This window comes from Coturnix japonica, chromosome 12 (genome assembly GCF_001577835.2).
Source record: "Coturnix japonica isolate 7356 chromosome 12, Coturnix japonica 2.1, whole genome shotgun sequence".
Lineage (NCBI taxonomy): Eukaryota > Metazoa > Chordata > Aves > Galliformes > Phasianidae > Coturnix > Coturnix japonica.
The window spans coordinates 10,945,002-10,957,372 of record NC_029527.1 but is presented as its reverse complement, the minus strand read 5'-3'; the positions used below and the strand labels follow the sequence as shown (position 1 = coordinate 10,957,372).

The following is a 12,371-nucleotide window of genomic DNA, read 5'->3' as shown; positions in this document are numbered from 1 at the left end:
CAGAGAGAAGCCTGGAGGACACAGTTTAGAACATTCCCGATCAACTAATACAAAGCAGATTTAAAGAAAAAAAAACACAACACGAGAGTGAATGAAGGAGAGGACAGTAGAATCAGACACAAAGAGTTGTCATGACACAGCTATCCTTCCCCACAAGCACAGATTTCATTCTCTTCTGGCCTGCCCACATTTAGCTTTTTCCAAATGTACAAATGAAGGAGCAAAAGAACAGAAAGCCCAAATAAGAATTTTCACTGACCCAGAAAATTAGATTTTGCTGCCATTTAGCTGTTCAAGCCTGTCTTTCCTACAGCCTGAGAAATGGCTTTTCCAGCAATCCACAGAACTGGGATAGTTAGCACAGCACTGGGTTAGTCCTATTGACACATGGAAAGAGAGGCATAGAGGTGGGCAGATATTAAATTACACAGTTTAATATATATATTATTAAACTTGTGATAGTGATCATTAAAGACAAGTACCGATAGAATCATCTTGTACTCCGCTGCACATTGCAACAATCCTCATAAAGGTGTTGGAAAACAGTAAGAATAATTTCAAGCACAGAGATGATATTCTGTCCATCATCTTAGTTATTTTGCAGCGACATTTTAATATTACCATACTCTGAAAAAAGTGCATTGTATGCAATAACTTTATTAGGGTCAAATAGATATCACAATATAGATTCATCCACCAAGTAGCCATAAATTGGTTACAACAATCATAGAAGAAACTAAGCTGTTTTAAGCTAAGATGCTTTCAACATTACAGCTCTTACAAGATTATATACTGATACACTTTTATTTAGAAATGCAGATGATCAGTTTTGATTATCAAATCGTGTTTCAGGCTTTACTTTGTGTCAACACATCCAATACTCTGCAGTGAGGAATCTCCCAGGGAGAAATCCCAGTGGGCTATGAGCCAGGCACTGGCTATTTTAGCATGAGTTCCTCTGAACCTGGGCTATTTGGTCAATCCAGTTACATTCTCCAGTAGCACCAAGCTCACGCTCAGAGCGGCAACAGAACAGAGGGGAAATCTAACAATCTTTGAACAGCACAGATAGAAAGACTTTCTTACGATAAGAGGGTACAAAGGAATGCTTACACTTCGTAAGGTCACAACAGTACATGCATTTTTCATGTTTGATTGTACTGAGGAACAGGGCATCTTCAGGTGTCTTTATATACTGATATCTGCACCTCTGTTATCTTAGTTAAATAAATACCTTTGTAAACATATAACACAGTTACTTGGTCCTTATTCTCCACAGCTCACATATAAAGATTCACAAAACATCCATAGAAATAGTGATTTATAGAATGAATACTTAGCTCGGTTAAATGGAATAAACATCGGTCAGGTACCATATATACTACTGAATGCCATTTCAAGGAAAAAACATTTTTGTTACAAAGCATTCAGAACTTGGGTAAGCCATATATTCGACTCTGCAAAATATATAAAAGATGCATACTTCTTTTAAACATACATTTAACAAAACGTAGTGGCAGAAGTTGAGAAGTTCCATTTACACAGTCCAGACATTTGGTAGTATGAAACCGCTTATCCATGCACTAAGTTACAGATGACTCAGTTAATTGAAATAATAGTAAAACCTTCTGAAACAAAAGATGTAATCAAAACAAAGGCTCTGAAGAGTCACAGACAGGCAGTTTTGAAACCGTTACATGCACGGATATACCGAATAATCAGTAGAAATAATAGTAAAACACTTCTGTTTCTCACCAAAATGCAGAAGGAAATTCAATTATATTATGCATATTAAATACTACAGACTTGAGGCTACAAAATGCTTCTACCATCTTAACACATACAAAACTACCATAAAGATATCTCTACAGTACACACTACAACACGGACTCCAGGTCACCACCTGTGATGCACATACCCCTGTATATGACTATCAGGGGCTCAACATGCCAGCCCCAGCCTCGGGCCACCTCCCATCCACCTCAGGAGGTAGGGTCAGATCGTCAACCAACATAGAACTCTGCGTTGTAGTATTAATTTGTGTAAAACCCTTAAAAACCTGGTGCCACAGAAACTTGAGACCCGCTAAATGCTCTACGTGTGAGGGATCTAAGAGCTCACACCGCGTGAACTTTAAATCTGATTAGCGAAGGAGGTCGGCCCGCTCTGGCCATAGCTCTGGGGCTGGCTGTAGTCACCCACCTGCCCATAGGAGCCCGGCTGGTTGTAGCCCCCAGATGGCCCGTAGCTGTCCTGGTTGTAGCCGCTCTGGTTGTAGCCACTGGACTGCTTCTCCATGGTGTCCGCGGCGTGCCGCTGTCCCGAGGAGTGCCAGCCTGTCTCCTTAAACACAAACCAAATGTTGCCTGCCCAGAGGATAAAGTTCAAGAATCCAAAGACCTGGATAAGGAGAAAAAGAGCTCGTCACCAACAGCCTGATGGCTTGGACCCCCCCATGGTTCTTGGAGAACCAAGGTGCCCTGGTCAATCTTTCTCGCCAGACCTGCCAGAAAGATCTCTAAGGCATGGAGGAAACATCCATATTGACCTCCCAAGGTGAATTGACAAGGTGAACTGCCTATTTTCCCTGCTGTTTTAGTAAATTTGGGATTTTAGCCCAAAACAGCTTTTTTGAGAATATAATCTAGCCTAAAGAAACAATGGGAAGATGAAATTGGAAGAAAATATTTTAAGAACAGAAAAATGAATTGCCCAGCTGGACTGAAGTCATTTATTTTAAGCGTATTTTAAACACTGAAATAACACTTAAGCGTATCACTGAAACATAAAGGCCAATTTTGTATTGCTCTTTTCAAGGCTTTTTAAAGGAATCTGTCAGGCACAACCCCTTTTTCTAAACCACTGCATCTGGGGAAGGTTTCAAGCAAAGGACCCCTGCCCTCCACACCCATCACACTCCCAGATGCTCTGAGTCAGGCTCTACTTTTCCCTTCAGCAAGCTTCTCCTTCCAGATAACCCAGTGGATTCCTTCCACTAACGGGTTTATACCCACTGACTGAGGTCAACGCACAGGCAAAACAGATGTAAATACATTTGTGGGGTAATGGTGTAAGTCATGAAATGTGCTTACAACAGAAGTGTTCAGGCTTGACATAACAGGACTGCGAACAGGCAAGCATTTGTTGGACTGCTGTTTGCAGGCTGACATCAGCAATAGCACTTCGTCCGGGTCAGTGGCAATCTTTACATCGGACAGTCCTTTAGCCCACGCAGATGAGCTCACTAGCCACAAGAAGGAGAAGACCACTGTCACAATGAAATCCTAAAAGACAAATCAGTTGGGATCATTACATTGGCTTGTCTGTTGAGAAGAAAAATTTTAAAAGCCACCAGAGAAGAAAAAAAACAAGAGCTTGTTAACTCAGAATGAGCTGGGATTACTGCCATCACCTACAGTGCTAATTTCCAGGGTTTTCAGGCTGCCATCGACACCTCCAGCCTAAGGGCAGATCCCTGCAGGTGCGTGGCTGGTGCATGCGGTGCTGAGCTACCCTGGGAGCTCTGCTGCTCGTGGTGCCTGGTGCAGGAGCTGGAGCAATTGAAACACTCAGGTGCCCGGGCAGGAGCTGGGCCCTGCAGGGGGCTGTCCCTGGCACAGCTTTCCACTGGGAAGTGTTTCCATCTCAAGCAGAACCTGGAACTGCCTAATCCGCAGCCACCAGCTGAGGAGCTTTCTCACCAGCTGCAGGTAAGGCCAAACATCCCCGTTGCACACACCATGCAGCCTCTAATTATCCCCAGCAAACAAACAAACAGAATAATTTGCCAAGCACAAAGAGCTCCTGGGTCCTGGCAGCACTCCCAATTCCCATCCATGAGAAAAGAGAGAAGAGGTGCAGTGGTGCCTGCAGACTACAGCCGTTCCCCACAGCTCTGCTCTGAAACTCACTTTTCCCCAAAAGGCTCTCTGGAGCATCAGCTTCTCCTTGTCTTGGCCAGAAGAAGTGGCCAAGTGCCACTGTTGCTGTGTGGGTTTGGGGGGAGCCGGGGGAGGAGATGTGATTTTTCAAGCTTTCCCATGTCTTGCTAAAACAGAAGAGCCTTTCTGCTGTCATCTCCCATGCCATCTGTCAGCGCACAGCAGATGGCGGAGGTGCCAAAGTCTGACATCCCACTGACTGCATCGCGTCTTGATACCCCCTCCCTGAGGGGCTGCTTCCCCTCTCCCCTTTAAAGTAAAGGTATACGGCAAAGGATGAGCAAACCATCATTAAGAAGGCAGCATTTAGGGTTCTTATTCAAAGAAATAAGTGATCTCTGGAAACATGGTTCTCCTCTCCTCCCAGCACCCCCAACGTTGGGGGAACAAGCTCTTTGTGGCACCAAGAGAAGATGGATGGAGGAGGCACCAGGCATGTCATGAACAAAGGGCTGCTCTGCTCACACAGATGGGATCCCATTAAGTGTGCTTGGATGCTTCCCAAAGGACACATCCTTCTTTTTAACAGCACCACCATTTATTTGAGTTCCTCTGACCTCTCTTTCTTCGTGCTGCCCAAATGGGCTCTCTTGAAGAGTGCTCTGTGCAGGTTGGGAGCTGACAACCATCTTAGCACCCAACATGAGCAGTGCAGGCAGAGGCACAGAGCCTGGCAGCGCATTTTCTTCTCAGGGAGATTTCCAGCAGAAGGAATTATTGTACACTTTCTGCCTTAGCAGTAAGTGAATGAGAAATGAACTCCTAGAGGCAACAGCTCAATTGAAAGTATTTTCTGAAAAATTCCAGCTGGTAGAAATGCCAGATTCTTGCTAAGCTATGAACTATGCCGGTAAATGCTCTTTTCTTCCTATGAGGCTTGACATATTACCAACCAGATTCCAAGTCTCATAGGGGGTTCCCACCAACCCAGTAGTCTGGGATGCACCAGCGGTTTGGGGAATACCTTTGTTAAATGATAATAATTCTCTCTCAGTGTTGCCACACTGTTATAGTTTTGCAAGTGAAGCCAAGCTCTGGAATCAGTGCCTTAACAACAGAAAAAATGAACAGCGGGTAGAAATCTGAGGCAAACAGACCAAAACTAACACAGTATAGAAAATAAAACTCACTAAAAAGAAGACAGTTATAAAAGCAAATGAAGCTCTCCAGCTACAGCAGAGGGGTTTGGACATCTCCACTGTGCTGCGCAAGAAGCAAAAACACAGAATCATCATAGAATGGCTTAGGTCAAAGGAGAACTTAAAGACTACCTGGTTCCAGCCCCCCCTTCCTCAGACAGGGTTGCTGCCCACTAGATCATGATGTCCAGGGCCCCAACCTGCCTGGCTTTAAAAAAAAAATAAGCCCCAAACATGCAACTAGAACACAAACCTGTGCCTCCCTATTTATTTTGAATCGTTGCTAGCCTTCAAGCTTTGGCTGGAGCTTGAACTGCTCTTGTTTGCAAGCAGCTTTGGCTTCCTGGCTGAACATTTTCACAACTCTGGGTGGAACAGAGTTACGAGATAATGACATGCTGAAAATAAAAGTGAATCTCAAGCTAAGCTGTTCTGTGGCTTAATGTCTATCTGGGGAATTTCTCCTTGGTAATTAAAGCCAGAGTGTCTGCATACTAAAACAAATCTCGCATTTGAATGTTTAATATCCCCATAGCAAGCCTTTGTCTTCTTTTGTGGGTTTTTTTTCTTCTTCCTTTTTGTCTTTGGAACAAGGTAATTTTTGTAGTTGCCCTCCTGAAATGGTGCCTACAGATCTCTTCAGCGTGTACTGTTGTACGGTTACACCATACTCCTTAATTGCAAGGTTCCATTTTCAGATCTCAGCTGAGACACTTTGGTCTGCCTACAGGTGCCTTTGAGAAAAAGGCAAAATAGGAACATGTAGGAGAAAGCAAAAAACAAGATTTAAAGCATACAGGATATCCAAGGAGGGAGTTTTTAAGAGCTTGGAGTATGTATAGCCAAAAAAAAAATCCTTGCTGTCTTTTTCAAGTTGAAGCTTGCTGTTACCACTTTGCCAAAAAATGCCTACTTGGATCAAGCTTTGAATGAGTTACACACTTCCAGCTACAGCCTTAGGAACTCACTGCCAGCGGAGCCCTTTGGGAAGCACCAATGTGTACAGCAAGGGCACAGTGTGTCCAAAGGAGGTGGCAGAAGTGGGCTGAAATAGCTCTTTGAAATGCAAAGAGCCATTTGGGTCATTCATCATTTTTTGTAATTGAAAATGATTTGGTCTTTTTTTTTTTTTTTTTTTTTTTTAGAAGGCGAAGTGAAGGAAATAAAATGTTTTACCAAAGACATCTCCAAAGAGAGAGTGAGCGGTATACTCGACTCACGTGGGCCACAATGTATGCAAAGAACCAAACAACTTTCCTGCTCTTTCCTGCTTAATGTGATTACTCACAGGACTCCAAACGTAAAGGAAAGATCTCTTTACATGGAATCATCTTCATGCACTTCATAAACGATATTATCAAGTAATCACTAGAAAAATGAAATCCCTCTTTCCAGAGTTTTATCGATCATTTTTTACCTAAGCCACGTAATGCAGTTGTGTTAATTGACTGGAATAAAGTGATATACACTTACAAGTGAATGCACCTGAGAGTTCGCAGATGCTCTATAACTTCCCAAAGCCAAACACAACACAAGAGTTTAACCAAACCCAGTGCATGAGTTTGACCAAATCTAGCGCATAAGTTTAACCATACCCAATGCATGGTCCTCTCCCAAGCTTATCTGTCCAGGATAACCCCTTGTTCATTAAGCTGGGAATATTTCCTGCCAGAATGCCTCATTTCACACCATACATTAAAATACTTTCCCACATTTCCATCCTTTAAAGTGGTGCCCAGTGTGGCTCTCAGCACAAGCAGTTGGACTTTCCCATGTTTGTGTCAACAAGGCGAACTCAAAACATTTGTGGCTGAAATCTTCTCCAGGAGTCTCCTGGAACTGTGGTCATTATGTTCTTCCTAATTGTAACGCCTGCACTCAGATAGGCCTGCTACAATTTGGGATGCAATGACACTGCTTTACTGCCTGTGCAAGAGAGTTTTTAAAAAAATCTCCTAAAATTTCATGTAAAAGAGGGCTTTTTTTTGCCTCTATCCACTGATTTTTCAAATCCATCAGGAGGAAAGCAGCCAGTTCTGAGAAGGCGCAGCTTAAAGGCAGATGTCATCCCAGACTGAGCAACTCCCAAGCCAAGAGGAAATGCAAGGCTTAAAGCAGGACTGCTTTTAAATACTGAATTGTGATCAGGCACGGCAGCAGAGGAAAGGGCAAAGTCATCATCTCCCAGCCATCACTAAGAGACAAACACCTGACACTGCCTTCATCCCTTGCACAATTCATTGCGTCCCTCAGGAGAGCCCTGCAGCCCTGGGAAGCTGCCTTGCACTCCATGCAAGGACGGAACCCCACTTCTGGCAGTATAAGTAACCCTAAACCACTGCCCAGCACCACCTCCTGGCAGGAGCAGCTCTGCTGTAGGGCACACAGAAGAATCTTCATATTCAGAACAAATAAGGTCACATAGGCTTGCTTTAAAGACTGGAAAACTGCAAACAGCAGCTTTGGTAACAGGCACCGGTTAAATTTAACTTGTAGATTCAATTACAATCCATTACACAGAACAAATTAAATCAACGCCATGCTGATGCTGTAGCGGATTGCAATGCGCATCCTGCGACAAACATAACTGCAGCAGCTGTCAGCAAACTCCCAGGCAATGACAAATGTCAACATCATAAACTGACACATTAGCACTGCTTTTGTCATTCCTTTCTCCATCATGCAGGATAACGGGGTTAGTCAGAAAAAAAGAATTATTTTCCACATGGAAATTAAAATGGCAGATCTCTGCAACTAATCCTTTGCAAAGACAGTTTGAGATGAGGTATTGCTTGATACCAACTACATCAAGCAAAGTAAGGCACTATTTATTCACTGGAGGAGAATTATCCCTGTTGGTAACATGATGCATCCCTACAACCTGCATTTGCAGAGGCCTGGCCTAACTAACATCATGCACCCATCCCTGCCTGGTTGTGATGCTCTAGTGGGTAATGGACATCTAGAACAAAACAACTCTCCTGCGTTTTACAGCCTTGATGTATAAGAAAAAAATACACCACAGCATTTCCTTTTCATTGGGCACCTTTAGGAATCACTAAAAAGAAAAATAACGACACAAAGTGACACGGGTTGCTGGGTGCGTGTTATGATAACTGAAAGGCAAGGATGTTCAAAAGTCTGTGTGGAGACATAAATGTGGCAGGAGCTGCAGGTAATTCTGGAAAACCAGCCATGTAATTTTCTAAATCAAAGTCACTTGGCTGCACTCAGCAGTAATTAGCAGAAAGCAATCTCCCTGGCTGGGCATGCTTTCATCTTTCTGCTATCTAATTCCTCCTCTTCCCTTCCTTCCTATTGATGGAGCTCTGCTGTCACAGGGCTGCCCTGAACTCAAGCCACATGCAACCACCCAGCTCCGCATTCACTGTCCATGTGGACATGGTCACTGCAGGTGGTGGTGGGGAAGCACAGAACCCCACAAACACACACAAAACTGTCACCAAGACCCGCCCTCACATAGCCTCTATAAGCCTTGGTGCTGTAAGTTTAAATCCCCATTACAATATTGAGAAAGGTGAACACAGATGCTTTAGATCTTGGACTGCTGTATCTCCTGGACTACATCACAGCCTCAACCACCAAAAATGCTCCTGAAAACACTGCAAACACACACTTACAATTAGAGGTCCCCTGTTGTTTTCACGGTACTTGTTCTGGAAGAAGATATAAACCACGGTAGCAGCCAGTGAGTAGAGGAAGGCAAAGACCGCGATGGTGACAAAGAACTCTGCCGACGAGGAGAAGTCCCCTATCAAGGAGAGCGTTTCTCGGCGCTTGCCTTCACAAGTGGGAGCATCGAAATTCACTTGATGCAACCTGGAAAACATCCCAAGGAGCACAAGGTGAAGCACAGAAAAAGCATTACCTAAATGAAGATATGAATATATTTACTGTGCATTGACTTCCTGCTTGAATTGTGTGGGCTGTGCTCTTTGGAGCTGCTCCCACACGTGGGGTTAATTCTTGGTGAGATCCCAAGCACATCTTTTCATCAGTCTTTCAATCAATGAGAGAGAAAAGCTGATGTTTCTCTGGTTTGGAATTGCCCACCCGCTCCCCCCCCCCCCCCCCCCCCCCCCCCCCCCCCCCCCCCCCCCATTACTGGGGTTTTGCCATGACAGTAACTGAAATAAAGGGTAACATGAGAAATGAAGTAATTTGGTTCTTGAATTCTTACAATTGAGAAGGAAGAAAACAGGGCTTATCCCCTCTGTCATGGCTATGAGACGTCTACATTTGTAAGCTCAAATCTTTGTGTAACACAGCTCAGTGCATGGCTATTGCAGCTGTTGGCTTCTATATCAAAGGCTTTTAAAGCCAAGCTGCAGCAGAAACACACAATCTGTGTCAAAGAAACAGCCCACAAGCCTTGGCTTTAGCAGTCAAAGCCCTGCTCTTGTGCTCTCACATTGCAGTCAGCCACCGAGTTAATAGTTTTGTGGCTCTGTCTGGCAGCTCCTGTCATGACACTTTTTTGCTTTAATAATTTTAATTTCTGATTCTGAAAGAGAAATAGGGTCCCCAGGGGGGTGCTTTGGCTGGTAGCATTGTGTTGTCCCATCAGTGGGAACATGGGGCCTGAGGAAGGCTCATGCTGTTCTGCTCTGCACTGGGACAGCAGAGGGAACGAAGCCAGCAGAAAGTTAACAGCAGCAACTAAAGTTATGACCTGGTGCTGAGAAAGGGTGAGGCCTTCCGGGAGACATTCCTCTGCTCAAGGGCAATTAATGTGCGCAGCAGCGAGCCAACAGCAGCCATGAATATATGACTAAATAAAAAGCTGGGTCTCTTGAGGGAAACAAAGATAGATTAATGGAAACCGGAGCATCGCTCAACTTTCTGCCTCTCTTGGTCCAAACGAAGCACTTCCAAAGCATAGGCAGAGCCTTTTGATTAGCAGCTGAGGCACAACAGCAGCTATCTGCCATGGGCACTACACTCCCCCAGCTTCTACCAGCTTTGTTAAGGTGGGATGAAAACACGAGATGCTCTGTTCAGATCGCAGATAAGCAGCAGCTGATTCCCCTCCTCAACACAGATACATCAAAGCCCACTGAGAGCTGAACAAGTGAGAGAGACTAATGCCTCTAGACATACAGACTGCTTCTTGGCTCAGGCGCAGGGCTTCCTAGCATTAGTTGGGTCTTACTGCCCTTTCCTAAAGGCAGAAAGGGGAAGAGGAAGATTTCCTAGTGGCTGCTGTACCAGTTCTGCAGCCTGGAGAGAGAGTGGCTTTGTTTTAACCATCATCAGGCCTATGGAAAGCTTCTAAATGCAAGATGTGGGTAGCCAGAAAAGAAAGTTCTGTGCTTTCCTCACCGACAGCTGTGTGGGTGCTGTACGGACACAGAATGAAACTGCGAGATAGGAACCTGGCCCAAAACCTGCAAAATTAACAGCAGGGGGAGAGAATCAGTACAAAACCCCAACTCTATTCTCCAGGGGAATGCAATACTGTGCACAAAGGCTGTGGCACCACTTTCCTTTGCTATTCTCTATTCTCTGGATTGCATCTCATTTCTGAATCATATTCTATTAACATCTTACTCTTATCTTCCCAGCAGTGTTTTTCTGGCCAAGCATCTGTCAGTGATACCAGATACCCTGTGATCACAGAACCCTTCTTCCGTCAAGTTATTTTTGTTCACTAGCTTTTCCCTTTTAGATTTCTCCAGCCTGTGATAGGATGTGCAGTAATTGGTGCCTCTTGTGGCCACCGCACCTCTGCCCAAACAACTGAGATCTCAACTGAGCAAAGGGCCCCAAAATAGACTGTGACACAGACCTGGGAAGAAAGGATGCTGACTTTCAATACACGTTTGAAAAGTTCCTTTCAGACTGGGGAGGATCAGTGATAGAAATTCCAGTTTTAGTAATCAAGTCTGCTTTGATCTGGAATGGCATCCCAGAGGGGAAGTTCCAACTTTCCTACCAAATCTGCTGAGTCAACCTTTATGGGGGCATGATCGCTCAGGGGTGACTCACAAAAAATTACTTTCATCTACATCTCTGCCTCCCACTTTTGATACAATTCTCCCTCTTCTGCCTCTCATATGGTCTGACTTAATCTTCATTCATTTTCTCTCATCTCCAGTTCTTTACAATCCACCCTCTCCTCAGAGCCATCCTAGGCCAGCATCCTCCTTCTGCTGCTTTTCTGCCTCCAGTACCACCCCCGCATTTCATTCTCACCTCCCCATTTCCTGGGCAATATCAGGAGCCCTGAGAGTGACTCTTTGCAATCACACCCTCTGCTGCTCTTCCTTAACATCTGAGCAATAATGTTGGGCTGCGTTAGCAGAAGTGATTGTCACTGATTGACAGATAACACAAAGAAAGAGCACTTCAGTAAGATACTTATCTGTTTAGGGAAAAAAAGTAATGAAATCCTTTTCCCCACAGCAGATTTCCCCCAAACTGGTTATCTGCCCTTCAGGAGTGTGATCTTGTGCACACAGCAGAGCAGCACTGAGGCCATCCTCGCTGCTCATCACTGACACCAACTCTTCACCTGCTGGGTCTGTTTGTCAACAACAGCCACCAATGCCAGGCTTTCCAGGCCCGAATTCCCCCTAATCCACTTGAATCTGAAGCAAAGTCCACCAAAGGCTGTCGAGTCGCACTGATGAAGCCATGGTAACTAAGGGCTTGCAAGATCTATTCTACCACTTGGCAAACTTTCTGCTGCTGTGGGAAATATGATGACAAGACAACTGTATTGTCTGGCTTGATAAGACCAAAAGAGCGTAAGAATGTTTTACAGTGGAAAAAAGAAAAGAAGGGGGATTTTTACATTGTTCCACTACAGCAAAGAGGGGGTTGGCTTTCAGACACTAATTACCTGTGAGCCAAAAACAATGCATGACGCCAGGCAGGGAACAATGCCACAGCTGGAACATGTGCGTGGGGGAGCATGAGTTGTGCTCTCTTTGTACCAAGGGAGGTTGTCTTTTCTTCCTGAATTTCTTCCTCAGTGCAGTTCTCTAGGCAACTGGCTTTTAATTATGGCCCCTCTCCTTTCCAGCGGCCCAGAACACAATGATCCTGAAGCCATCCAGCACTACCAACAGGCACAGGACAAGAGCCCAAGCAGGAGAGCATACACTGAGCACTCCAATCTCCCCTGACTGAAGAAATCTCCTTTAGAAGTGCTTAGCCTTGAAGCCAACAGAACATGCAATTAATGGCAAGTACTTGCTCAAGTATTATTGATGAACAAGCACAGATTTCCCCTCTTGAGGTTTGATCACTGCCTGGATTAATAAAG

At 44.6% G+C, this 12,371-nt stretch overlaps 1 protein-coding gene across 5 annotated transcripts in view; it reads right to left on the bottom strand.

The window, feature by feature from the left end:
* Positions 1-637: 637 nt before the first annotated feature.
* SYNPR (synaptoporin) overlaps positions 638-12,371 on the bottom strand; it is a 76,655-nt gene continuing 64,921 nt past the window's right edge. For all 5 annotated transcript variants that reach the window (XM_015875408.2, XM_015875409.2, XM_015875411.2 and 2 more), the window contains 3 exons: positions 8,722-8,920; positions 3,093-3,284; positions 638-2,400 (listed from right to left, as the gene is read on the bottom strand). In XM_015875408.2, the coding sequence (XP_015730894.1) occupies positions 2,134-2,400; positions 3,093-3,284; positions 8,722-8,920 (658 nt within the window). In that variant the 3' untranslated portion in view covers positions 638-2,133. The remainder of the gene's footprint in view (positions 2,401-3,092; positions 3,285-8,721; positions 8,921-12,371) is intronic.